Source organism: Chondrus crispus, genomic scaffold (assembly GCF_000350225.1).
Source record: "Chondrus crispus Stackhouse genomic scaffold, scaffold_323, whole genome shotgun sequence".
Classification (NCBI taxonomy): domain Eukaryota; phylum Rhodophyta; class Florideophyceae; order Gigartinales; family Gigartinaceae; genus Chondrus; species Chondrus crispus.
In genome coordinates, this window is record NW_005179216.1 from 1 (window position 1) to 27689 (window position 27689).

The 27689-nt window shown below is 57.6% G+C and overlaps 6 protein-coding genes; 1 reads left to right on the plus strand and 5 right to left on the minus strand.

The window, feature by feature from the left end:
* Positions 1–14464: 14464 nt before the first annotated feature.
* On the minus strand, positions 14465–15526 carry CHC_T00005887001 (hypothetical protein). The gene has a single exon (XM_005717544.1). The coding sequence runs from the start codon at positions 15524–15526 to the stop codon at positions 14465–14467; it is 1062 nt and encodes a 353-aa protein (XP_005717601.1).
* Position 15527: 1 nt separating this feature from the next.
* On the minus strand, positions 15528–15857 carry CHC_T00005888001 (hypothetical protein). The gene has a single exon (XM_005717545.1). It carries the CDS (start codon positions 15855–15857, stop codon positions 15528–15530), a length of 330 nt encoding a protein of 109 aa, XP_005717602.1.
* Positions 15858–17596: 1739 nt separating this feature from the next.
* Positions 17597–18322, plus strand: CHC_T00005889001 (hypothetical protein). Its single transcript, XM_005717546.1, has one exon. It carries the CDS (start codon positions 17597–17599, stop codon positions 18320–18322), a length of 726 nt encoding a protein of 241 aa, XP_005717603.1.
* A 21-nt stretch (positions 18323–18343) lies between these two features.
* Positions 18344–18451, minus strand: CHC_T00005890001 (hypothetical protein). Its single transcript, XM_005717547.1, has one exon. It carries the CDS (start codon positions 18449–18451, stop codon positions 18344–18346), a length of 108 nt encoding a protein of 35 aa, XP_005717604.1.
* An 85-nt stretch (positions 18452–18536) lies between these two features.
* CHC_T00005891001 (hypothetical protein) lies at positions 18537–21775 on the minus strand. XM_005717548.1 is given in 2 exon segments: positions 18537–18658; positions 18659–21775. 1 exon segment carries the CDS (start codon positions 21773–21775, stop codon positions 18659–18661), a length of 3117 nt encoding a protein of 1038 aa, XP_005717605.1. The 3' UTR covers positions 18537–18658.
* A 3625-nt stretch (positions 21776–25400) lies between these two features.
* On the minus strand, positions 25401–26086 carry CHC_T00005892001 (hypothetical protein). XM_005717549.1 is given in 2 exon segments: positions 25401–25540; positions 25541–26086. The coding sequence occupies 1 exon segment, from the start codon at positions 26084–26086 to the stop codon at positions 25541–25543; it is 546 nt and encodes a 181-aa protein (XP_005717606.1). The 3' UTR covers positions 25401–25540.
* Positions 26087–27689: the final 1603 nt, after the last annotated feature.

The following is a 27689-nucleotide window of genomic DNA, read 5'->3' on the forward strand; positions in this document are numbered from 1 at the left end:
AGTACGTCCAACGCTGCCGTGGGCTCCGTCCCACGATGAAGAGCTTCGACGGTACTGACGCGATTCAGTTGCTCCCGTTTCTGAAGGATATCCGGATAACCTTCAATGCCCAGCACCTGACCGAAGGTGTGGCAATCCGTGTCTTCGCTCACTTCCTCGAGCGGGACGCGGAGCGGTTGTATACGAGTTACACCATGCGCGGCCTCCGCGCCGGCCAGCTCCACGACGACACGAGCTGGCCTGGCCTCGTCAACCAATTTATCAAACGCTACCTAACCGACGACGTGTTGGGGGAAGCGTTTGACGCTGTCGCGTCGGCGCGACAGCTTCCTCACGAAACCGAGAACACGTTCGCAGACCGGCTGGAATCCGCCGCGTTCCGATGCACGGCCGTGTTCTCAGAACAAGCTCTCGCGCACTACTTCGTGCGCGGGCTGTCCACTGCGACCCGGGCCGCAGTGGCAGAGACGATGCAAAGGTTGCCCGGACAACAGAAGACCGAACTCTCAACGATTCGCCGTATCGCAACGGCCGAGGGTACAACCTACCGCGCCCGTCGCGGGTTGCCGCTGCCGGACCCAAAGCCGGCAGCGAAGGGAGTCCGAACTCCAAGGTCGCACGGAACGAGTTCGCCGGCGACCACCCTCCACATTGGAGAAGATGAGTGGCAGGCCGACCCTGTCCTCATCACGCAAGGCTTCGACCGGGCAGGAGGCCGACCCCCTACGCCAGCTTCCACCGCTTCGACCGGAAGCTTCGCAACGGCGTTCGCACACATGCCGAGGGCCACGGGTGGTCCGAACCACAACATGGCCGAGCTGGATATCTCCCGTCGGGAAGGAGACCGCGGGCTGCCTAACGTGCCTCGACTCACCGATGAGGAGGCACGCCACGCGGCGACTTTCGCGTCGACCGATGGCAGCGCGTACATTTGTTGGCTGTGCCGGACGTACGGCCACGCCATGTACGCGTGCCCGTTCCTGTCGCCTGAACAACGTCAGTTCACGGCGTACAGGAACCACCGCTATCAGATGGAGACACGCCCCGGAATGCGCAATCTCATCCAGCAGTCTACGCGGGCAGACCGAGGCCCGCGTCGAGGTGACCCGAGCCGATCGGGTGGGGGCGTCCGTTTTGCCCCTCGTGAAGGCGGGTACCGATACCCGGGGACCGATCAAAGGGATCGACGTGACCCTCGTCGGATGGATACGAGATATCCCCGTCGAGATGGGCGAGGCGACCGGGGCCGACCCCCGTTGCCCCAAGGGGTACAGAACGCCATCATGTACCTCCAAGACTGGGCTGGTGAGACGCACCCCCAGCCCACGGAAGGAGGCGGAGGGGAGCCCGTTCTCTCCGCCCCTCGAGTATTGCAACGGCCGGACGTTGCAATCCAAGGCCACGAAGTATCCGATTACTTCGTAGAAGATGGCCAGTCGGGGTGGGGAAACCGTCCCCATCCGCGCGGCCAAGGGCCCGTCGACGCGCTAGCTAACGATAGCCAAGCGAATAGCACTGACAGCTCGGGTAGTTCGAAAAACCCGTAAAGACGGTTACGTTCGCGCGGTCGCGTGAACCGTCTTGTCAAACCAACCTTGACCCGCCCCTATTTGTCCCCGGCGGGGGAGGGGAATGTTTACCGATATTATTCCCCTCAACCCTGCACAAGCGCACCGAGACACCCGTAAGCTCGGTGCGAAAGGACGAAGACGCTGAGGCAACCGTGAGCCCGGCGCACATGGAGGAAGGCATTGTGGCAACCGTGAGCCAAGTGCCTAACAAGAAGCGCATCGAACGCGCCAGCGGCCCGACCCAGGGGGACCCGGGGCCGCCAGAAGAATTCAAGCCGCGTACGAACGCGACTGGTCGCGGGGACGCGGCCGACCGAAGGGCGCCCCGCGACCAAGGCCGAAGGACGCGGAAGAGAAGTCGGAACCGGCGCCGGCGGCTCCGGCGGAACGATCTCGCCGAGCCGGGCGCGCCAAAGCTGGTCGACGGCGTCATTTGCCTTATGAAGTCGAAGATTTACAACGTCCTCGGCTCGATAGCTACGGAGGGAAATGCCTTCAAGCCCCGCACGATCGCCGTTGATACGTGCTCAGGGTACAATCTGGTGAGGAAGGCGGACCTTCCTCCCGATTGGTCGCGGTACGTCATCCGCGACGCGCCACTGCCCCGATTGGCAGGCGCGAATAGCAACCTGCTTAAGCTCTCGGCCGTCGTACGCCTGGCCGTGCGGTTGAGGAACACGACGTTCCGAATTCCGTTCGTCGTGGCGGACCAGCTCGCCGTGCCGGTCCTCCTTGGTACGGCCTTCATCGATACACACGTACGAAGTATCGACATCGAAGCTCAACGGTTGGAGCTCCGCCAAGGTTGCTCCGTTGCCATCGTCGACGGGAAGGGGGAGCCGACTCCCCCAACCAGGCGGCACGGACGTCAGACAAGCCGGGCTGACGCACGCGACGAAGCCCCGCAGGCGATCCGAATCGCCCGCTGGGTTACCATTCCCGCGAGGTCGCAGGCCCGTGTGCGCGTCACCACGGCGGGGAGGGGCCTCGTGTTTATGGAGCCGAAGCCATCACTCCAACACCGACATGGAGTGAGGCTGACGAACGGCGTCGCCGAGGTCCTGCCGAACCAGACCTTCGACGTCATCGTCGCGAACTTTTCGCGACGGGAAAGGCGGCTTCCGAAACACACCATCGTGGGATACGCTAAACGCAACCCCCTCGCAATCCTGACGCCTGAACGCCGCGTCGCCGAGGGGATCGCGCACGCGCTACACCTCACCGACTTGACCGATCAAGTCGGAACGGCAGGAGCTGGTCGACCAGGCTCCGCCCAGGGGGCAACCGTTGAGGAGAGAGGAGCCAGTACGGACGGCCGACTGGTGAAGTGCCCGCCGCCGGAAGGGGGCACTGCACCCGCCTCTAAAAAGGATCCCGAAAATCCGCCCGAGGATTGGGAAAGAGAAATCGACTTGTCATACGTCGATAGTGACAAGTTCCGGGGCCACGTGCTCGAGATGCTCCGTAAGCACTCGAGTCTGTGGAGCGGGGCGCTCGGAACGATCCGAGCGACCGAACACCGCATTCCCGTCGAACCGGGTACGAAGCCGATACGTTCAATGCCCTACCGAAAGGGGCCGGCTATGCGTGAGATGGTCGCCAAGGAAGTCGACAAAATGTTGAACGCAGGGGTAATCGAACCCGCGAGCACCGAGTGGGCGTCTCCCGTGGTGCTCGTACCGAAGAAAGACGGCTCTCTTCGGTTCTGCGTGGACTACCGGCGTCTCAACGCGAAGACTGCAGCGGATTCGTATCCGCTGCCACGGATGGACGACTGCATCGATTCGCTCGGAGATGCAGCCGTCTTCACGACGTTGGACTGCAATTCCGGTTATTGGCAGATCCCCGTCGCTCCGGAAGACCGGGACAAGACCACGTTCACTACGCATATGGGAACGTTTCGCCATTTGCGTATGCCGTTCGGGCTAAAAGGGGCACCGGCCACCTTCCAACGTGCCCTCGACATCATCCTATCTGGCGTCCGATGGCAGATATGCCTCGTCTACCTGGATGATGTCATCGTGTTCTCCCGTACGCACGGAGAACACGCGAAGCATCTCGACACTGTCTTGAGCTTGTTGAGGAGCGCCGGAATCTCCCTCAAGCTCAAGAAGTGTAGCTTCTTCCAACCGAAGGTGCATTACTTGGGGCACGTCATTTCCCCAGGTAAGCTGAGCGTCGCCGAAGCGGCGGCGGACGCCTTCAAGACGTTCACGTTTCCGAGGACGTTGACGCAGGTGCGCTCGTACCTCGGAGCGTGCAACGTCTACCGCCGCTTCGTGAAGGGGTTCGCGAAAATTGCGCGCCCATTAACGGACATGACGCGCAAGGACGCGGACCCCAACTTCGACGACCCGACCGAGCTGCAACTTCAAGCGTTCGAAGCGTTGAAGGAGCGGATGATTTCCCCGCCGATCCTAGCATTGCCGCGGTACGGTCGGCCGTACATGATCGACACTGATGCTAGTGCCTATCAACTGGGCTGTACGTTGCTCCAGGAACACGAAGGCGCCAACGACTGGCGCCCCGTGGGGTATTGGTCGTACTCACTGTCCGATAGTGAGCGCAACTACAGCGCTACGGAACGCGAGTGCTTTGCCGTAGTGTGGGCCGTACGCACACTACGGCCGTACATCGAAGGTACCAAGTTCACCGTCCGGACGGACCATGATGCCCTCCGATGGCTTATGTCCCTCACGGAGAGCTCCGGAAGGCTTACCCGGTGGCGACTGCGGTTGGCGGAATACGACTTCACCATCCAGTACCGCCCCGGGCGCGTGCACCAGGTGCCCGATGCCCTGTCACGCCTCGTGTCGCCAAGAGTCACCGACGACCCTCGCCCAGTCGTCGAGGTGGATGACGACATTCCCACCTTCGATGCCGGTACGACCGTCCGTGACATGTCGGACGAGCTCGCGGACCACGTCTGTACCGCGAGCTGCGATCACAAGGCCGTCCATGTCTTCGTGACAACAAGGAACCAAGCCGGATCGCGAAGAGGGTCGCGCGTCCGTACGCGCGACGAGCCGAGGGGCGACGACGAGGCCCCCGCTCTTGAAGGACCCACCTCGTTCTGGGAGGAGAACGACGAGTTCGACGCTGTCGACATCGAGCGCGCCGGACAACCCGAAGTTGGCGCGCCCGTCTCCACGGTCGCCCCTCCGCAGGACGACCTTCCGGCCCCTCTTACGCTAGAGGAGATAGCCGAAGAGCAACGCGTGGATGACTTCTGCCAGACCGTACTGGCACGACAGTCAGAGTCCCGGGACTCCGCGTTCTTCGAAGACCACCACGGGGTGCTCAAACGGAGACACCCCTTCGACCCTGACATCGTGCAGGTCGTGGTGCCACGGACGCTACGGGCTCGGCTTCTCCAGCTCTGCCACACACCAACCATCGCAGGGCACCCGGGCCAGAACCGTATGTACTTCGCGCTCCGTCGCGAGTACTACTGGCCCCATCTCGCTGCAGATGTCGCAGCTACGGTGCGAGGGTGCCGAACATGCGCGATGAACCGTGTTAAGTTGCGGAAACACCTCAACCGTTTGAAGTTGTTTCCGGCAACACGGCCGCTTGAGAGCCTCGCCATCGACATCTTGGGACCGCTACCCAAGACGAAGGCCGGGAAACGGTTCCTTCTCGTAATTACGGATCGTTTCACCAAGCTGACTCAAGTTGTGGCACGGCGGACCGTAACCGCGTACACGGTAGCCGTCGCGTTCTGCGACGCGTGGGTATTTAAATACGGCGTCCCACGCTCGCTACTGTCGGATAACGGACCGCAGTTTAACGCGAAGTTCTTCCACAGCACGTGCCGTGTCCTGGGGGTGACGAACTTGTACACTTCGGCGTACCACCCCCAGACGAACGGGCAGGTCGAGCGATACAACCGGACGATCGCTTCGATGTTACGGAATTACGTCGGCGAACATCAGGACGACTGGGACGTGTACGTGGGGCCGCTCACGTACGCGTAAAACTCCCACGTACATCGTACGACGAGTACCACGCCCTTCGAGCTCGTCCTCAGCCGACCCCCGCCGGAGTTCTCTCTACGTAGAGCCGACGGTGACGCGCCCCCGTCCGACAGGGGCAGCGCGCGCGCTGAGTTCCTCAAGACGTTGGACGACACGATCCAGAAGGCGTACGGGAGCCTGCGCCGGACGCAGGCTCGGTACAAGCGCGACTTCGATAAGCGCGTCAGACGGTTCAACGCACGTATCAAGCCAGGTAATTACGTCTACCTGAACCCCACCGATGGGGCAAAGACGTCTAACAAGCTCGCGTCGCCCGCCGTTGGGCCATACCGCGTACTCGCCAACGACCGGCGAACCATCACGATCGATCGTGATGGTGTCACCGAGCGCGTCTCGGCAGACCGCTGCGTGTACGCGCCACCACCGACGGGCGCGCCACGGGCAAGTACGACAGCCCCAAGCGACCTTGCCGACAAGGTCACCGAGGGCACGCAGTATGCCGTGGAACGACTACTCCGGCATCGAGCCATGGAGGACGGAACAATCGAGTTCCTCATCAAGTGGGCGGACTACGACACGCCCACATGGACCGCCCGGACTCACGTTCCGGAGGAGTTGGTGTCTCGTTACGCCCAACGCCTCCGGAGACGCACCGGCAGGAACCTCACGTCTGACGTGAACGCGGACGTTCACGCTTGAGAGGGGGGCCCTCAGCCGTTCCGCTACGTCTATTACGGCTAAATTCAACCGCGTCGTTACGGTTGAATAGGGACGTGCAGAAGTCAAGCCGTATTTGACTTCCAAACCCCAGAGACGCGCGACGTAAGGACAAGGCAGATCGGGCTGCCTGAAAGAAATGAGGCCCTCGTCATGAGCGAAGATACGACGATCCCCTTCGTCGCTGCCGTAAACGGCAGACTGCTAGAGGCGAAGGTAAACACTCTCTCCGTAGCTGAAAGGTCGGACGCTCCCCCCCGAACAGGGTCACCGGACGTTCCGTTAAGTCCGGTCACCGCGGCGAGGGGGACGTCCGACGAACAAAGCGAGCACCGGAACAACAGAGCCGGTGTACGAGGCCGTTAGGCCTCCGTCAGCCCGATCGGTAGCGAGCGCTTACGGAATTGGATGTGAGAATTCGCGTCTTAGGGGACGCGAAACGCCCCACGGAGGGCCGCCCGGAATGCGACATCATGGTCAAGTCGCGCCAGGGGAGCATGGGAGCGAGCGGATCGCACAAAGCAAGGCACGAGATGTGAGAGATAGCGTACGCCGGCTTTGATAAGGACGGAGTGAGGACGGAGAAGGGGGCGGACGAATAACCGCCACTCCACTGCCACCGTAATATGCCAAAAGAGGCACCGCATGGCCTCAGAAAATGATTGGGATGATAACGGTCATCTCAGGGATGATAAAATGCTGTACAGTGCTCGGGCCGCCGCCGGGATCACCACGAAGAATAGTGAGAAATAGCCCCCACTGTAGTCACATCCCGCGCGACGCGTGTACGCCTGTGCTGCACAGTTAACACGCAATGGGGGGTATTCCGGACGCGGCTTGATCCGCAGGTCGCAGACACTGCTGCCCACACACCGATGAGGACGCCCCCCTCGAAGACGTCATCAGACGACGCCCACGCGCCACCGCACCTCGGACACGCAGCACCCCATTCAACATCGTAGACAGCCGCCCGCCGGAGGGCGAATGCGTCGTCACCGCCAACCGTCCACAACCTGCGCCACTGGACCCTGAAGGCGAGGACCATACCCGGCAAGTGTGTCGAACGTGTTTCAAGAAACGAGCCACGGTGAGTCCGCGGCGCAGGCTGGAAAGGAATGGCTCTCCGGAAGCCACGCGCCGGCAGAAAAAGGGAATTCAACGGAACCCCGGAGACCCGGGGCAGAGAGGAGTATGGGGGAGTCGGTCCGTCGCCAGGACAAGTCGAATTGGACCCCACGAGAACCAGCCCCGCGGCAAGGAAGGTCCGAAAATGAAGGGGACGGCACAAAGAGCGCGTCAGCTCTGGTTGGGGTTCAGGTATTGAGAATCGTAGGCGCGCACCGCGCGCACACCGCTGTGTAACGGGACGCTTGCACGGTGCGAGCCCCACTGCGTACGCCGCCATACAGTGAGGCGGCCAGGACCCGAACTCCCCACCGCGCACGGACGTGTACAGTGCGAGTTCACCGGCATGCGGGGTACCCCCAGGACATCCGCCACCGCCGCTACATCCCGCCCACCACTGAAAACCACGTCCTTTTACTTCGACCGTGCGCGCATGAGGCGGCGCCAAGCAGCTGAATACAGCCTTGCCGAACTGTATAGGCGCTGGGCAGTCACGGACTCGCACGCCTTCTGCAGGCGACTGCAGAGCCACGAGAATTCCATCACGCGTGTGCATCCGAGGCACGAGACGACGCGCTACAGTACAGCACCACATTGGCACGGTGTTAAGGAGAGGAGGCGCGCGCGCATGACGCAGCGCCAGAGCCGCTGCGTACGGTTTTCGAATAATGATTTGGCCGGAAGATGGCAGCGCACCAATCACAGACCGATTTGTGATTTTAGCCAAAAATTGCGGTCGGAATTTCGGCTTATTTTGGGGGGGATTGGATCATGGACACAGCGCTGTTGCTAGCGGCACGCGCACACCGCGTATCAAAGGCACGCGTTGCACTTGTCGCAGACGCGACACGTGACTGGGACGGACGGACGTCGCCAGTACTGGCGACGTCACTAGTGTCGCGGCGTACAGTACGAAGCGCCTTGCAAGCACGGCGAACCGCTCATTGCGCACGCGGGGACCTTGCATGCAGAGGGTGCCATTGCACAGCGTCACTGACGGGCGGCCCACACGCCCTCTGGCGCGTTCCCGAGGGCCTTCCCACACGCCTGTCCCCGCCCGATCTGCTCTGAAAGGCAGACGGGATGTCGCGCGATCTACGACGGAGTGTCAATGCCCACGCACCTCGTAGCGGAGCGAGGCGCCTCGCAACGACACCGGCAGGCAGTGCCTCAGCCCCGTGCCGGTCTGAGGACCTAGTTCAGGGAAAAGGGGCGTGCGTGGACCGGGGAAGCGCTCTGTACGAATAGAAAGGGGGATCAATTTGAGTGAGGACTGTCTCAGACGGTCACCTCTCCAACGCCATCATGGTGTCCGCCTTTTATCGTCCAAGGCCACATCTCACAGAAGGGGGCACAACATCCCCCCTCCTTGCGTCGCCTTCTCTTCCTGCGTATCAATCACGGGCCCGCAGACCCGAACGCTGGAAAGACGTACGCACCTCCGGTTGCCGCGTACCGGTAGAGTTCATCCGTAGTGGGGCGAAGAGAGGAATATGTAAGGCACCTGGGGGACGGTGTATATATGGACATCAGACCGTGCGAGAGCTGACGGAAATCACAGGGAGCAAACGACGTACTTTATTGCTGCCATTGGCAGGGGACGCCGATGAGAACACGGACGCCGCACGCCGGCGCCCTCGCCCCGACGGCGAGGGGTGTCACGAAGAATAAGGCGAACGTCTCGCAAGCAGTTTAAGGACGCAGATCGTACACTGGACGGGCACTGGAATAACTGGATCCCGTCCCCAGGCGCCGTGGCCCCCGAACCACACTCTACGCCACCTCGCAAGACGACTTGCGAGGGAGGCTCATCCCGCACGCATCTACCTGCGGGCCCCAATCATTCGCGAAACCGTGCTCGAACTTTCATCGCAATCTCCTCCCCCTGAATAAGTCAGGCCGCGTCGACGGCCTCACGCATGGTCGAAGGACGACCCGGAAAGAAGGCTCCGACGCGACCCCCTTAGGACCCTACCGGTACTCACCGCTGCGGACCGGACGTAGACGACGTTGAGGCATCCGAAGCCCTCCCAGAGAGGGATGGGCGAGTAACGGGGACTCAGGAAAAAGACCGGCAATCGCAGCTCCCACGAACGCGTTGAGGGCGTTGTCGTACCCTACTCGAGGGCGCTCGCAGCCATACGCGATCACGCGTGCTAGTACGGAGCCGACGAGTACCGCGCCCATCTTCGTACAATGCGCGTGCAGATCGCAAGCCGCCGCCTCCTAGGGAGCCCTACCGCACCGGTGCAGTGCGTGTAAAGGGAACGAGCGGCACCGCGGACTGTCGTCATAAAAACGTCGGCGGGACACCGGCCGCCATCGCGCCCTGTACTGTAGTATACACTTTGTGTTCACCCGCATACAGGGTGCCTGCGGGGCACACGCCGCCATCGCCGTCCCCAGCGTCCCGCGAAGCCGCACGGGCGGCATCGACCGGACGTGACAGGACGAAAACTGTCGACGTACGGTGGGGGACCTTCAGTAGCAAAGATGTGGGAGAGGCCTCACGGTCAGAGTCCGGACCGCGAAGCGTAGCTCGAATACGAACGCGCCCGTCGGTACGGGTACAACAAGATCACGTTGAGAATGAAGGTATACGGAGCATCAATGTGTCTCACTCTCTGCAGAAATGGAGGCCGCTCCTGGCGCTTTCCCCAGAAGCAGGGGGAGTCCGGATAAATTCCCGCCACGGATCGTCCCGAGGGGCTGAGGGGTGAACGACTTGGATGGTTCCGTGGAGATATTCCACAACCGTCGTGCCCTAGTGAACGGCAGATTTTGGTGACGAAAGAATGCTCGACCTACCACTGGGAGATGCTCCTGGCATTGAGAGAGCAGCATCATGTGGCAATACCCCGCCGAAAAGGGTGACGAGACGGACTTCCTTACGGACACGAGCGCGTCGCTAGAGAGCATTGCGGAGTGTAACGCGGACGGAATGAAGGACCAGTTGCTCATACGAGCACCGAGTACGACCACCTGCACCTCGTCCCGTGTCCGAACGATCAAGCACACCGTGCCCTGCTTTCGCAGCAGACACCACCTCACGCCACCGTGCAGAGATGACACTACCCCGGTCTGACAAGAGTGAAACCCCTACAGATACATTGTTCAGAATAGAGAGAAGAGGAACGAACAAGATGGAAGGACAGGAGCAATCGTAAGAGGCGGGAAGGGGTCGTCGGGATCGCGAGCAACACGCCGTGCAGCTGTAAGACTGAGTTAGTCGACCTGGGAAGGACCGAACCTGACATTGGTTGCGGAACTCAGAACTGGAAACCGCTGCAGTGGAGGGCGCCGGACAACGCGGACTCGAGAAGGTGGGTCGGTAGGACAAGGAAGGAAAAAGAATCCAGGGACGGGCACAGGAGGAGTTCTAGGAAAGGCCACCCTCGATCGCAAAACCACTCGGACGGGGAATGGCGATCGCGGATGACAGAAACGCACGGACGCAAGAGCGCCAGGGAGTTTGTCCACCGTCGGCGGTGCTGGCGAAGGTTCAGGCAGTGGGACGGACAGATTCTACAAGCCTCAGGAGTGAACGCGGACGTTCACACTCGAGGGGGGGGGTGATGTGGTATAACCCCAAACGGAAATTAGATTAGAATTGGATCAGGGACAGTAAGGCAACGAGCCTTACAGCCATGCGCGCACACACGTGTAGTCCACGTGTACGGGACGCGTACTACACGTGGACTGTCAGCCCCGCCGGCTGACAGCGTTACAGTGTCGGTAGACCGGCACTACTGTAGAGTTATGATAGACTACAATGTACATTAAATATGAGCGGACCGCCGGCGGTGGAGGACGACAAGCACGGACTTGTCAAGGATCCTCCACCTTGGTCCGCCCGCTTACTTTTAGGTACTTCCGTCCGTTTTACCTAGGAGTCGCACCGCGCGCGGGTTGAGGACGCGCGTAGCACGCCCACGAGCCGGCTCCGCCTCCGCCCGTCGGTACTGGATCGTCACCCAGTACCGCTCCGGGGCGTCGAGGCGTAGAACCGCTCGCGCGTGCGCGCGTCCTCCCCGATCCCGCTCTACCACCGCTACCTCGAGCCCGTGCTCGGTACCGTGGGTGGGCCGTGCTTCTGTCTTCCCGCCGATCGGGGTCTTTCCGAACTGTCAGTACTCACCCCCCTCGTCGTTGGGGGTGATTATACTACAGTCTTGCTAGCTTCACATTCGCTTTCGTTGATGCGCTCGCGGCAGTAGATACCAGATCGTAGGATTCGCGCAGGGGACCGTCTGTAAAAGCATTCACACCCCCCTTTTTCGTCCCTCTCCCCTTCCTTGCTTGAGTTGACATTTTTGAAATTTTAAATCCCCCTAAACCTCTTGCTAAGGGATTGTCTTTCAGTAATCCAGCGGGGAAATGATTGTTGAAGCCAGTTTTGAAGAAATATGTGAACAGACACTATGAAAAGAGTACCGCTAAATATGCGATTTGATTGCGAAATTGTAGAAATGAAAGCCTAGATCATTCAAAACACATATTTAATTGTTTGGAAACTTTTGATGATGACGATCACACGTATTCCCAAAGAGCATTGGTTCTTGCTTTTTTCAGAATACAGTACTGTGGATCTAGTGCACTGACTGGCTTGCAGTCATCGAGAATCTGTCCACCCACGTCGGTGACGTGTATTACATGGAAGCTTTCCTAACAAGTACTTCGTAGATATGCTTTGAAAGGTAGAGGGGTATGTCAATGAGTACATTCTCCTACCTGAACAACTTTCGTTTAGTTACGGTAGTCCTCTACACTCGAATACTTCGCTAAGTTATAGTCTACGCATTTAAATGGAAGTGAGTAGAACGTAATCAGATGCTTTTATCCTTAATCATAGTTTACTTAAGAGATTCAATACGGAAACACAGTTTCGCCATTTCGGAAATATTGGACATCGTAGGAAGTACTCATTTAGACTTTTACATTGGATATGGTGAAGCTTTTCGTTTGGAGAATGCGATTCTTGTGGAATCTAGTGTTGGAAATTGAGAATCTCTAAGTTGAAATATTCTTTCCAAATTCTATTTTGCGTGTGATTAAAACATTGCTAACATTCAGATGATGAGGTGTATGACTTCCTGCTGTCTTGTTAGATTCTTATCTTAAAGAGTATATAAGAGTTCACAACTCAGACATATCCAAAGGTTTATTACAAATAGAAGTTTTCTTAAAGTGCTCTAAAAAGTCTCAGGAAGCTACCTTAGTTGATGCTAGAAACATGTATTACAAAAGAGGCAAATAGAGCATTCTCTTCAGGAACATATACCATATCTAAACTTTTAGAAGGCCTTGTTAGTTCTGTTTGCACCATTCTCACCCACAACCTGCAAATCTTTACGGATATCATTACCCTGGAGTAGATATACTTCTTCAAATCAGGAAACACAAACGTTTAGATCCAAGGTGTGGTGAGCCAATAGTACTACTTTGGATTATAAAACTTGAACTCTCTTTTGAATGATCGTTTTAAAGGTTATGTATCGCTTTGTAGAATAGTGAGGTACACAAAGTCTCCAAGCCCTTACAAATTTCATTAGGGTTAAAAAAGTACCTTTTTCTGCATTGAAAAACTTAGGATGTGTACGTTCGGAACCGTACTACCGCATACTACCCAAAATACCGAGCATTGACGAAAAAAACCGATGTGTGCACTGCTTTCGTGAGCAGAAATTTATCTGGTTCATATGAATTAATGACCTTAAATCTTGTTGCAGTCATTTCAGTCCGGAAACTGTGAATCAGCTTTTTTCGATGAATAATTCATGCTTCTATGGCTACTGACGATTAAACTTTTCGGAAATCCTGTTTTCATACGAATAAATTTGGATTTGGATCTATTTCGTTTCCTAACGTGGCTGTAATAGAGATAAAATTGTATCAAGTGCATGCAAGCAATATAAGCTTTCAGGTTTTTTAGGTTACGCTGCTGGGAAATTACAGGCTTTTCATTCATAAATGGCGAAAATGTGATTTTAATACGAATACAAAAAAGGCCTGGAAGAACTTTAGGTGTTAAATGCACATGAGAATCGCTTTTTTTTATCACCACTGTTAATGTGACGAAGTTTTATTTGTCATTGCAAATACTGATTTTATAAAAATCCAGAACAGAATTTCTGGGTTGAGTATGACTCTTTTGTGCCGAAATATGCCCAAAAGTAGGCATTTGAAAATGCAGTTATGACTATGAAAGTGCAGTTCACAATTAGAAGGATTGCGTTTAATTTTCCGGTTGTTCCGGTATGTTATTCTTTAATAAAAATGAAGCTTTAACTTTGGTTTTGGAGAAACTCTAACCTCGTACTGCGGCAGTTCGCATGAACCTAATTTGTTCTACTGTACTCTTCTCCTGTAAATTAATACAGTACTTAAATTGGTACTCGGAAGCTAGAGTACATAATTTGGTACTCGGAAGATCCGAAAGTGATCCCTTTTTACTGCTGCACGGAACTGCAGAAAATTGGATCAGTTATTTCTAGGTTTTTCGCATTTCGTGTCACTACTTTCAAAATACGTTTGACCGATGGTTGTTCTGACGATATCGGTGAGTGAAGTTTCGGCTCTTCCTGGAGGCTCTGGAGCTCTACGTGACCTGACACGTGACCATGTAAGGATGGGCATCACGCGGTTCACAAATGATTCGGCAGTACACAACGTTTACTAGAAAAAATGGCACACATAAATTTTTCGCGCTAGACGTCATCATTTTCCGCGGTTCACATCGCTGGCAATGTAAGTGACACTAACTACAGTAACTGGGTGTACAGTATCGTAGCGTATTCCCTTGCGGACGTCCTTTGCCAGGTAAAATTACCAAACTCTTCACCCCGTGGAAAGTTTTTCAAAAAATTCAATGGCTTCTTTTGCCCCTACTGTAATTGAGTTTATTGAGAATTGTATTAAAATCACGGTGCATATCGCGTATGATAAAAAACTTTATTTACAACCAGGGAGAACCCGCTTGAGACGCTTGTGATGACGATGACGTACCCTTAACGTTAATGTTAAGGGTAGCCACCCGCCGTCCTGCATCACAGCCCGACCTTCTCCCGCGCCACTCTATCTATCCTCCTTCCTTCCCACCTTCACCATGGACGAAGCCAGCCTGCCGGCGCTGTCCTCCCTGCTCACGGGCAACACGCCGCCCCCCACACGGGCGGCCGCGTGCAGCGCGATCGCGGCAAGCACGTCCGCGCCCGCGGCGGCGGGGCTTCGGCGGGTGATCGGCACGACTGCCGCGGGCGACGTGCTGCTGCGGCGGCTGCTGCTGCTGAGCGGCGACGCACACTGCGCGCGCCTCGCGCTGTCCGCGCTGGTGAACCTGTCGGAGGACGAGACGGCGGCGGCGGCCCTGACGCGCGCGGGCGCGGTGCGCCGCGCGGCGCAGGCCGTCCTGGACGCGGACAGCGTCGCGTTGCACGCGGCGCTGCTGTCCAACCTGACGCGCTTCGCGCCGGGCGTGGACGCGCTCGTCGGGGCGGAGGGCGCGGACGGCGTGAGGGAGAGGGGCACGCTACTCGCGCTCGTGGAGAGGGTACCGCGTATACCGAACGTGCTGTGGCTGTCGAATGCGTGCGCGAGCCGGAAGGGGAGGGACGCCCTGTTGGTCGAGGGAAGGCAAGAGGAGAGACAGCCACTGACGAGGTTGCTGAGATTGCTGGAGGCGGCGGAGGCAGAGAAGAGGCTGGCGGCGGCGAGCGGGATGCGTAACTGCGCGATGGCGGACGAGTGCCATGATGTGTTGGTGGGGGGGACGGCGGCGGTCGCGATGTGCTTGGGAAGGTTAAAAGAGGTGGGAGGGGAGGAGATGGCGGAGATTCGCGTCTTGTTGGTCGAGGCGGTGTTGTTGTTGTGTAAGAGCCGGGTGGGGAGAGACGCGCTCAGGGATGGCGGGGCCGTCGACGTTCTGGAGGGATGGAAGGGGGGGAGGAGCATGCACGCCGTAGAGAGCATTCTGGATCGCCTCGCCGTCGCGGAGGAAGGGGAGGAGGTGGATGTGACGGAGGCTATCACGGGATTGGGAGGAGGCTTTGTGCAACCGGTGGACGGTGTGTCACGTGTGTAAATATCCTCACGACCCCGATACACAAGATTTGAGCGGGGAGCGCTTCTGCTTTCCATGTTACCGCTTCTTCTTCTTCTTCTTGTCCGGCGGTCGCTTCTGAATCTGTACGTCCGGATTCTCCCTTCGAAACTTGCTAGTCGCGGAGCTCAGGCTAAAGATCCTATCGCTAGGCCTAGACTTCCTATACTTTGGCGCACCAGTCGCCGTGCCACTCCCACCACCCTTCATCTGCTTGCCCCTATCCACCCTTCTGACAAACCCGTCCCAGCCCCTCAACACGTTACCATGCGCCCACGTGCTCGTGATGTACTCCTCCTCCATCGCGCCGATGTCGCGCTCCACGGCCTCCACCTTCCGCTCGAGCGACGCCGCGGTGCGCGCCAGCATGGTCTCGAACGCGGCCTTGTCCGCGGCCAGCGCGGACAGCTCTGCCGCGCGCGCCGCGGCCTGCTGCGCCTTCACCAGCGCGCGCGCGTCCGCCGCCGACTTTTTCTGCGCCGCCGTGGGCGCCGCCGCGCTCGCCGTAGGCCCGCCGGCTTCGTGCGCCGGCTTCGAAGTAGAGGACCCGAAACTCGCCGCCGATACGCTCGACGCGCTGCCCGCCACGTGGGCCAGCTTGCGGCCCCCGACCGACGGCTTACCAGCCGCCAGAGCTGCCGTCGCGGCGGTCGGAGGAGGCGCGGGTGGGAGGGGCGCGCCCGCGGCGGGAGGCGGCGCTGGCGCTTGCGACGACATGGGAATGGACCGATGTGAGGACGGTGGAGAGGTTCGGCTGGCGGAGGGGCCTCTTCCAGACATTCGGCACACCGATGTGACAAGGAGGCGGAAATCGCGAATACTGTACCCTTGGGTACTGTTGCGCCTACGCACACGTGGCAGGCGGTGTCGGTTTCGGGAATGGGCGGCGTTCGCTGCCAAGGGAAACGGTCGTGGTAATGGGCAGTGCGTGGGCCAGCAGGGTAGCGGAGCTTGAGGGATCGAAGGGAAATGGCGGGGCGACGCCAAGGGAAACAGGCGGCAAGGCGCGAAAGGAAAGAGGACGGAAATGGGGTGATTGGGGGGGAGGGGGCCGACGGAAGGCGGGAATGGAGTGAAGCGAGACGCGAGAGACAGCGCCCGGGGCGCGGGAAGGCGCGCCGCGTAGGATAGGTAGTATAAAGGAGGGGATCGGGGAGCGAAAAGGAGAACGGGGGGGCATCAGGTGGAGTCCTGAGAAAGGGAGGAGAGGGGCTGATATCGGCTGATATCGGCTGATATCGGGTGGATTCCCGTGGATTCCGAGTGGACTCTCGGCAGCAACCTTTGGATACCAAATAAATCCTGATTTGACGGTGCTCATTTTATCGGGCACAACAGTACAGTATACAGTACCAAGGGTACAGTACAGTATTGTGATTTCTGGAGCTACTGTAATGTTACCCAATTTTGTACGCTACACTTGGTACTGTACCCTTGGTGCTACACAGTACAGTGCTTCCGCCTTATAAGAATAGCCCGTTGGAGAATGTCCTCGGTAATAGAATATGATGGCTGACTCCCGTGTTGGGAGTACCCAAAAAAGGCACATGGAGCAGCATTTTATTCTTATTCGACAAAAGAATAAAAATTTCTGGATGAGCTCAATTTTGGGGTACAGCAAGGCGTGTACTGTACGTACCTCAAAAAGGGGGCCAAAAAGCAATATCAGTCAGCTGTGTCGGCATATGAACATTTTTCTAGGGGAGAACCCGTTCAACATTGCAATTCTGCATCTTTGATCCGTTCAAACTACTTCGCGCTCCGATAAGAAACCATGAGAGACTTCATACGCACTTTCACCTGTACGGCACCAACTAGACTTTGGCTAAAAGCTGTAGATCTAGGGCGATCGCTTGCAGAATTAGATTCCCATATAGGTGACTTCCAATTTCTGTACTGCTGCTAGGGTACCACGCACAGAATTTAACCACCCCACGGCTGTTGACAGCGTGACATCACCCCCCCAATCACAGAATCTCCCCTAGACTTTTTTAGAAGGCGCTGACGAGCTTGCTGGACCTTATCATAAACACACCGATAAGAATAACCGCTTTATAAGAATACGGATCCTGTCTCCCGTCCTTAGAGTTCTTATATTTTATGATTTTATGAAGCAACTCGTAGAGGGGCTTTGCTGGTTGGCAGCATTCCGGTTTTTGTGGTTGACGTTCCGCCTCCCTCTTCTCTACAATTTTTGCACCTCCGCCACTCTGTCAAACTCGTTGGCGGCAACCTCCTCCTCCTTTAGCAACAACTCCGCGTTTACCCGCTCCGTGCCAACACCACAGCTTTCCCCACCATGGCCTTCGTCCCAACGCCGCCGAGCTCGCAATCAGCCTTCCTCCCGCGCTCCACTGCGGTCACCTCGACGCGCTCGCCGCGCTTTCGCCCCCGTCTCTCTGCGCGTCCAAACACGCCGGCCCGCATGGCAGCCGCCGACGCCGACGGCCAGGAGGAAGTGTCCGTCCCTCTCTCTTCGCTCAAGGACATATCCCCTCCCGCCCCCACGGCCGCCCCCACCGATGCAGCGCAAGGCGAAGAGGAGGAGGATCTGCGCACGGAGCAGCAGAAGGAAATCGACCGGTTACGCGCCGCCGAAAAGTTTATCCAGATCGACGAAGGCTCCTTCGAGTGCACGGCGTGCTCGTATTTGTACGAACCGGAAAAGGGCGCCAGACAGTTGGGTATCGCGGCGGGGACCCCTTTCGAAGAGTTGTCACCGGCGTTTGTCTGCCCCGTGTGCCGCTCTCCTAAATCTAGGTTTCTATCGAAGAAGAAAATCATTGCCGGCTTTGCGGATAACCAGAGTTATGGTTTTGGCAGTAATACGATGACCGGGGGGCAGAAGACCGGACTTATCTTCGGGGGATTGCTGATTTGCTTTGTGCTTTTGCTCTCGGGTTATGCTTTGAACTGACATCCGAATCGTCTGTCTGCCGTACGCCGCGCCATGTATTTGTCATCTACTTTAGCTGGGTGTACAACAAGTCTCTTCGTTCAGCATGCAAGTTATACTCATTCAGAATGTGACAATGCGACAACAGTATATTCTATAGGCATTACGTACATCAGTACATCAGTATGCAACATTGTTCATTTACAACACAATTAACCTCGAGATCACGTTAACGTTGCTCGCACAGATACGAGGCGACAATCTAGAGATCACGCTAATGCTCTTCGGACAAATACGAGCCGTTGATGACTGCATCCGCTTCTCGTGCCCATGCCTCCAGAAAAGCTGCTACCCCAACAGACGAAGCCGGCGCTGTGGCCAGTGCTCTCTTAAACCGCGTCCGAATCTCATCGAGAACGTCGACCCATCCCATCGGCGGTCGCTCAAATCCGTACGTAGCCCCTCCTTTCCGTGGGTACCCCCTCTGCACTCGAAGGATAAGCTTGGGCAACCGAATCTCTTGAATGTTCAATAGGCACGTCACGACGGGCTGTCCAAACTCCTCTATGATATCAATCATCAATAAAGGATTTCTTTCCTGTGCAGCCTTGCAGTCGGCCTCCACGGCCTCACGCAAGGATTTCAGTTCTTGAGCTTCATTCCTTGGTCGCTTGGCCAACCGCAGACCAGCTTCGCTAGAGCATTCAAACACAGCCTTGGATTTGATAACCCCATCCTTGTCTCCAAAATTATCTACGTCTACAAGCGAAGCTTGCCGTTTTCTACCCTTATTCTTCCCCTCCACATCCGATCCCTTGATACTCGAGCTGTTTCGGAGAGCGGCAAGCGTGTTGTGAATTCGTTCTAGCTTGGTCCTGTTTTGCTCACTGCCCGCGCGCTCTTGGTATTCTCGCGCCTGTTGCACAGCCTCGTGAACTAGCCTCTCAGTTTTCTGGTATTGTAGTTGGGTCGCCATTTCTGAGATTTTTGGACGGGTGGGTGCAGCCGCTGCATTCGACATCGCGCTCATCCCGGTCTGCATTCCATTCCAGCCTGGTACTCCCGCGGCGCCAGGGTGTGCCATCTTACCATTCGCTAAAGTCCCAGACGGAGGGAGGCCGTGTTGGCCAACACTTTGCCGCAAAATAGCCTTTTGGTTGCGAGCGGATTGTGCACGCAGCGCAACACCTTGCCGCGCTCGATACTGTTGCGCTCGAATATTGGGGTTCTGAAGCATTTCCTGGGCTTTCACTTGGCCAGGCTGCCCTTGCGCTTGAGCAGCGTGCGCTTGAGCTTGCGCAGCAGCCCGTGCGTGTGCGACGGCTTGAGCCTGCGTGGCCTGTGCTTGCCTTGCTGCGACAGCGTGCGCTTGCGCGGCTTGAGCGCTTGTTTCTGCTTGTGTCTGTGCCCGTGCTTGAGCCTGCATCTGTGATGAAGCTCTTGCTTGCGACAATACTTGCGGCTGCATCGATCCAGCCAGACCTCGAGAGGAGGCCATACCCTGGTTTCCACGCACGCCTCTTGCCTGCGCCCCTCGCCCTCTTCCCATCGCAGCTTTTGCTGCGGCGACCTTGCTTCCCAACTTCGAGCCCTCCGAGCCCAAGTCTTGCGCAAGCTGAGCGCTTCCTGGCCGTTGCTGGTGTGACATTTGCTGTGATTGCTGTGGAAGAATAGATGGCATCTGCGAGGAAGACAGAGGCTGCTGCTGTGACGTCTGCTGCTTATACTGCTGCTGTTGTTGCTGCTGTTGCTGCTGCTGCTGCTGTTGCTGCTGCTGCTGCTGCTGCTGCTGCTGCTGCTGCTGCTGCTGCTGCTGCTGCTGCTGCTGTTGCTGTTGCTGCTGTTGCTGCTGCTGCTGCTGCTGCTGCTGCTGCTGCTGCTGTTGCTGTTGCTGTTGCTGCTTCTGTTGCTGCTTCTGTTGTTGCTGCTGCTGCTGACGAGCTCGCATTTTCATGAACATTCTTCGGTCACGAACCTGGGCCTGGTGCTGTTGCAACCGGGCAAACTGCTGAGGGTCCTGAGGATGGACTCCTTGCTGAAGACTATGAGCTGCAGTTCCATCTTGATTCCCAGCTTGTGACATTCCGGTGGCCCCAAGCATGTTTGGTACCTTTTGCCTTGTCTGCGTACTTCCAGAAGTGTCATCGCCGGCTATGCCACCCGCTACTACTCTGCGTTGTCGTTCGTCATTGAGCATCAGGTCCTTGACCCGCTGCTCATACGTAGACAACACCTTCTGGATATAGCTTTCAGCACGACCCAAGACTTGCAACGTTAACTCCTCAGCATGTGGCGAGCCTCTCTGAAAATTGAGAATCTTAACGCAATCTCTTAAGTGTTTCAAAACCGGATCCGGTTGATCGTGCGCTGGGCTTCCTCGTATCCTGCGAATGGCGGGAAGCAGGCGGTTCAAACGTTCCAAATACTTTCGGCGTACCTCCGTCAACTTTGCCCAAACCTCCTCCACTTCAGGGTTTGCAGATGTTGCAGGAGTAGCCTGATTGACAGCAGCCGTTGAGGCCATTGCGTTTTGAACGTTAACCATTGCAACAGAAGTCATGCCGGCAGCAGCTACAGCCGCTGCTGCTGCACCGTTGCTATCCTGCATTTGACCACGGGCGTTACTGTGCTGGGGTTGAGAGCTACGCGGTCTATTTGCTGCGAGAAAAGCATTAGCTAATGCTGCGTCCTTCTGCTGAGAAGCACCTTGCTTTTGGAACCTGGCGTTCTCAGCAAACATAGCGTCCACCTGCGGGACAGTCATACCTGCAGCGGCAGCGTTCGCAGCAGAGTTGTGCACACCTTGCTTCGCTGCAGCAGCCCCTGCGGCGGCATTCGCAGTCCGGAGCTGTTGCTGTCGGGCTTGTTGCATTTGCTTTTGGTTCATGGCGAGCACCTGATTCAAAGGAAAGTTGTGGCCATTCATGTGGACCTGGTCATTAACCCTGACGCCACTCATGTTTGCAAACTGCCCCATCCAATTTCCAATTGGAGCGGCAGACGAGACTGCAGGATTACCAATGTTTCCGTTGCTCATATTTCCAAAGTTGAAAGCCGAATTGTTGTGACCCGTGACGGCAATAACTCTCCTAAAATCCTCATCCGAGAGATTACGAACTTGTTCCTGAGAAAACTCCACTCCTGGCGCTACACCCGCGCCAACAAGCCCCATTCCCATATCCTTACGGTTATCAACACTACCGGCACCTCCAGTGGATGGGTCCGAGCCCATGGTGCCCGGCATGGCGCCGCTCGTCGGCACATTCCTCCCCGGCGGTATGGCCTGCGACCTCTCGATATGCCTCATCGGCGGGGAAGCCTGATCATGTGCCTGCTGCTGGTGTGCCTTGTACAGGGCCTGTTGCACCTGCAGCACCTGGCCGGGAGCCATGGGCTGGCCATGGTGCGAAAGCGCAGCGGAGGCCTGCGCGCCCTGATGCGCGTGCTGCTTCGCCAAGGCGATGAGATACTCATTGTGGTTCGGCTGGAAGGCACTTCCGTCGGCGGGCAGCGCCCTCCTCCTCAGCAGCTCGGCGTTGCTCAATGCGGCGTGATTCGAGGCCTGCGGTTTGGCCCTGAGGGCGGCGGACACAGCGGCGGCAGCGCTGGGGGTCTTGGCGGCCGCCGCGACCGCGGCTGCGGCCTTCTTCTTCGTCGCCTGGGCCGCCTGCTGCCTGCTCACGGCGGCGGCGTCCTTTCGCGACGGGGCGGTCTTGGCGGCCTGGCTGTGCTGCTGCTGCTGTTGCTGTTGCTGTTGCTGTTGCTGTTGCAGATGTTGCTGATGTTGCTGATGTTGCTGTTGCTGTTGCTGTTGCTGTTGCTGTTGCTGTTGTTGCTGTTGCTGTTGCTGTTGCTGTTGCTGTCGCTGGGCCCGCTGCTGCATGATTAGCCTCTGGACCTGCAGCTCTTGCTGCGTCTGCGTCTGGCGGTGGACCTCCTGGCTCATGCTCATGCGCTGCTGCAGCGAGGCCTGTCGGTGTGCGAAGTTCTGCTGGTTGATGTGCCTCATGGCGGCGGGGTTTGCCATGCGGGCTGCGTTGGCGGGCTGGGCGCCCGCGGCGTGCATGCCGGCCGTCTGGTGCTGGCGGACTGAGGTCTCGACGCGGCTCAGGCCCTCTGCGATCTTCTCCAGATAGTCGCGGCGGCTGCGCGCGTGTCCGAAGGCTTGGGCCTCGAAGGTGCGCGTGCGGTCCTTGAGAACGTCCTCGGCGACGTTGGTGTAGTAGTTTGCAAGCTTGTGCATGATGTGCTGGCACACCTTGACGCGGTCATCGCGCGGCATCTCCCGCCGCCAAGCCGTGGCGTCGGCGTTGGGGTCTGCGCCGGTGTCAGTCATGGCTGGGAGGGGGGCGCAACGGGGGAGGGAGGGGGAGGGAGGGGGCGAGGGGAGTACGGGGAGGGGGGGAGGGGGTGAGGGGGAGTGGGGAGTGGGGAGGTGGGAGGGGGCGTGAGGCCGGTTGCATGGGGGGCGGACGTGGTTGATATCAGAATTTTCAGCCCCGACCGGGGCTGCTGGAGGGGGGCTGGGGAGCGGGTGCGTGGAAGGGCCAATGAGCGTGCGCGCAGCGGGGGGTGCATTTTGATCATTTTTAGGGGGCATCCGTCTTTTCCGTGACGTGTTCTGGGGAGCGCGCCATTCTGGTCAGAGCGCGCCCTTTTTCCCCCGAAGTGCAGTAAACGTGTACGTGTACTTGAGCACGCACCAGCGGCAGCCCTCCGCCGCCGCGCCGCGCCTGCGCATCTCCCCGCGGCAGTCGCGCCCGACCCCGGCACGTCCAACGCGCCGCGCGCATGCGCGCGCGCACGCTGCCGAGCAACCAGTCGCGGACCCGCTGCTCGCTTCCGCCGCGCCTGCGCAACGCCCGCGCGTACACGTGTGCGCGGGCGGGGGCGGCCGAGCTGAATGGCCTTCCCGGATGTGCCGCAGAAAGCGGCTCCGTCACGCTCCTTGTTGCCGCGCCCGGGCGTGACGGGACCGCCACTTCATGTCACGCGGCTGTCAACAGGCGCGTGTCGCTGCGGTGCTGGCGCGTTCACTGGCCACTATTGCCCTTTTTGCGACAACCTGTCGCCACCCTAGTGGCAGGTCATGCCTATTGGCTAGACGACAAGTGACCTCATATGATGCAAATCGCTTGTCGTCTACACTCTATCTTCGCTCCTTTGCAACGCCCAGGGGGCCCGTATACAATACGGGCGGAACTGTACCTAATAGGTATATAGGTACTACCTATACGGCGTATAGGTACAGTTCCGCAGTGAATCCTCGCGAAAAGGATATGCAACATAAGCATAACCTTGGCACATGGATACATGCATGCTTCGCCTCCCTCGCCAAATGCCTCTTCTCTATCAATAGTTGACATTTGCATTCGAAGCTTACCAAAGCAGTGTCGAAAAACGGGCGTAATCCCGTTGTTCGACCTGAATTCTAAACTGATCATCTCTGCGTACAGATCGCATTGCATATCTGCTCGACCTGCGAGGCAAAGTTTCACGATAGACGCTCACTTGCAAAATACACAAAGCGATTTTACCATACTGCCACAAAACGTTACAACAACACTACCATAAACTTAAGATTACTATTCCAGGAATATGCAATATATTCAACATCTATGCCTACTCCAGCTCAACCAAGCAACAACTACATCCCGCTGCATGACGAGCCTCTTCCATTACGTGCATACGCCATCCGCCCAGCACCTATTCAGGCCGTGCTCCTTCGGCTGCGTTGGCGGGCTGGGCGCCCGGGGCGTGCATGTCGGCCGTCTGGTTCTCGCGGACTGAGGTCTCGATGCGGCTCAGGCCCTCTGCGAGCTTCTCCAGATAGTCGCTGCGGCTGCGCGCGTGTCCGAAGGCTTCGGCCTCGAAGGTGCGCGTGCGGTCCTTGAGAACGTCCTCGGGGATGGTGGTGTAGCAGTTTGCAAGCTTTTGCAAGATGTGCTGGCACACCTTGATGCGGTCATCGCGCGGCATCTCGCGCCGCCAATCTGTGGCGTTGGCGTTGGGGTCTGCGCCGGTTGCAATCATGGCTGGGAGGGGTGGAACGGGGGAGGGAGGAGAGAGGGTGCGGGGAGTAGGGGGGGTGGATAGGGGCTTAAGGGCTTAAGGAGTACGCCTGCATGGGGAGCGGACGTGGTTGACTGATATCAGAATTTTCATTCGCCATCGGGGCTGCTGGGGGGGGCTGGGGGCGGGTGCACGGGAGGGCCAATGAGCATGCGCGCAGAGGAGTGAAATTTGATCATTTTTGGGCGGAATTGCTGTCGGGAGACCGCAAACGGGGCGGTCTGGAGGGGTTGTTGAGGTGTGGACAGCGAGTTGGTAAATAGAGTTGCCAGGGAAAAAGGGAAGCAGCAGGCTATTACAGTATAATGGTCTTCCCGGATGTGCCTCAGAAAGCGGCTTCGTCACGCTCCTTGCTGCCGCTGCCGGCGTGACGAGACCGCCGCATTACAGTTGCGATCTCCTTACAGCCGCGTGTCGCCGCTGAGCTGGAGCGCACACGTGCCACTTTCGCCTTTTTGCGACAACCTATCGCCGCCATAGTGGCAAGCCCTGCCAATGTCTACACGACAAGTGGCCAAAATATGAGGCCATTTGACCTCATATGAGGCAAATCGCTTGTCGTCTACACTCTATCTTCGCTCCCTTGCAACGCCCAGCGGTCCGTATAGGTACAGTTCCGCAGTGAATCCTCGCGAAAAGGATAGGCAACATAAGCATAACCTTGGCACATGGATACATGCAAGCTTCGCCTCCCTCGCCAAATGCCGCTTCTCTATCAATAGTTGCATTTGCATTCGAAGCTTACCAAAGCAGTGTCGAAAAACGGGCGTGATCCCGTTGTTCGACCTGAATTCTAAACTGATCATCTCTGCGTGCAAATCGCATTGCATATCTGCTGGACTTGCGAGGCAAAGTTTCACGATACAGTAGACGCACAGTTGCAAAATACACAAAACCAAATTACCCTGCTGCTACAAAACGTTACAACAACACCAACATAAACGTAAGATTACCCCACCCTTCTAGGAAATTTGCGTTTTATTCAACATCTATGCCTACTCCAGCTGAAGCAAGCAACAACTACGAGCCCGCTGCATCACGAGCCTCTTCCACCACGGGCATCCGCCATCCGTCCAGCATCTCTTCAGGCCTGGCTCCTTCGGCTCGAGCCGGCATTTCCCTCTTGCATCGCATGCACCTTGCGCCTGCCGAGTTCGTCCGCGACCTTCTCGAGGTACTCGAGCCTACTCTCTGCGAAGCGGTACGCAAACGCCTCGACGAGGTGCGCGCGGTCCTGCAGCACGTCGTCGGAGACGTCGGGGTACACCTTGGCCAGCTGCTTCTTGACGTACAGATACACGCGGTGGCGGTCCTTGCGCGGCATCTCGCGCCGCCAGGGCACGCTGCCGGGCGTGTGCTCGCTCACTGCGTCGGTCGCGGAGTCGGACGCGGTGTCGGACATGGCACCTGGGGCGCGGAGTCGGGAGCCGGGGCGGGCCTTTTCGGAGGGAGGGGGATATGTGAAGGACTCATGGAGACTGTGTGCCCCCGCTCCGGAGTCTCCGTGGGCTTTTGGGTTTATATACACAGCTGCACGGCGGGTGCGGGCTTCGGAAGTGACATGCAAGCGTGCTTGTGGGGTGTAGCGTGCTTTGTGAACAGGGGAGGTCTGTGGAAGAAGGACATACATGCCTGCACCGGGGCTTCGATGTTTTTAGAGAGTCGGGAGGCCTCTATACCTCGGTAACATCAATATCGACATGCCCCATTGAATACCATATTGTTACAAACCTATCAGGCGTGACCTCGCATGGCATGGGCGGATGTGCGGCGAGAGCTCATATCCATGAGCTGGTACCATAACGGCCGACATTTCCCAGAGTGCTGTTAGCGCTATTGAGAAGTTTGGAGAACCTGCAGGCGAGGATTGTATTATTAGCAGTCACCAATGCTGTTTCTGAGGCACCGGCTACCTCTGTTTGGCCGTGCCCCATAATAGCTGAGCCCATTGCACAAATGGATATCGCTACATCTTCACAAGATAACTAGCAGCAGCCTCAACCACTCCCGTGTTTGTAATATCCTATTTCTTGACCAATAGCTCAGACCTTTAATGTACCCATACCTAGTTGTGTAGCTTTAGACAATGCGATTGCTTCAAGTCAAACTTCAGACCAGACTCTTTCCCCTCCCCCCTATTCATCACTGGCTGGGCCGCTGTCTCAAATTCGCCTTTTAATAGAGAGATTACGCCTAGACAATTCTCGAAATATTTTCTTGACATGCTCTGCGGCTCGCTCGAAGATTTGCTGGTTATGGCAAGGATTGGTGGGGCCCCTCTCTGAACGGTGAAAAAAGCGGCAGGAATACGAATGAGTTGAAGGATTATCGATAGGGTCTGGTGATTGAAAGAGTTGGCGGTCGTCGCGCAGAATGCAAACTATTCGTTGCAATGGCGGCCACATGTATCGTTTAGGTCAATTCTTCCGTGGAAGCGCTTCAACCCTTTGCCGGATTTTCTGCATCTTGTCGTTCTAGAAGGAAAGATTGAGGTTGGATCGGCTACTTACAGGACAAGCCTCGTCAGAGGTCTCTTCGGTTTCGGTAGGGACGAGGTGTGTCACGAGTCTGAAACAAGGCACACAACTGCAATACAAAAAGCACTGTACAGATGTACAGAAGTGTTTTCCGCTTTCTACGATAAAGTCGTCCAGTTTTTGCGACATGATCTTTGCGATGCAGGCTTCAGTCCCCTCCACCTGTCGCCCTTCTACACGCCGTTCTCCACGCATACCCGCCGTTCATTGGCTCCCGATGAAACAAGCGTGACCACAGAACCGGCCGCCAGTGTTGCCTGTGGGGCCAATCTCGCTCTGTCCCCCGACGCGCCACGGCCGACAACACACGCGAACTGCCCCCCCCCCCCCCCTACGGCCCTTCTCACCACCACCTCTCTGCGCCCGTCCGCGCCGGCCCCGCGTCTCACGGAAGTTGCCTCCTTCATGGGCGCTGTCTCTCACTGTTACGAACCCACGAAGCCTGCCGTCGCCCCCTCCATCGCCGCCCTTCTCACCCAGTCAGGCCCGGCCATGCACCCCGACACCCGCCGCTCCCTGGTCAAGCTGCTCGCCCTGCTGCGCGCGCGCGGCGGCGCGGACCCCGCCCTCGTCATTCCACTCTTCTTCAGGCTCCTCGTTTGTAACGACAAAGTCCTCCGCGGCATGCTGCACGGCCATATCGTCAGTGATATTAAGAAGCTCCAGGCGAGTGGCCACTCGTGTCGACGGCCGCTG

Coding starts and splice junctions, on each gene's coding strand:
- CHC_T00005887001 (XM_005717544.1), bottom strand. CDS start 15,526: ATGGAAAGCAGAAGCGCTCCCCGCTCAAATCTTGTGTATCGGGGTCGT.
- CHC_T00005888001 (XM_005717545.1), bottom strand. CDS start 15,857: ATGCTGGCGCGCACCGCGGCGTCGCTCGAGCGGAAGGTGGAGGCCGTG.
- CHC_T00005889001 (XM_005717546.1), top strand. CDS start 17,597: ATGAAGCAACTCGTAGAGGGGCTTTGCTGGTTGGCAGCATTCCGGTTT.
- CHC_T00005890001 (XM_005717547.1), bottom strand. CDS start 18,451: ATGACAAATACATGGCGCGGCGTACGGCAGACAGACGATTCGGATGTC.
- CHC_T00005891001 (XM_005717548.1), bottom strand. CDS start 21,775: ATGGCTCCCGGCCAGGTGCTGCAGGTGCAACAGGCCCTGTACAAGGCA.
- CHC_T00005892001 (XM_005717549.1), bottom strand. CDS start 26,086: ATGTATGTCCTTCTTCCACAGACCTCCCCTGTTCACAAAGCACGCTAC.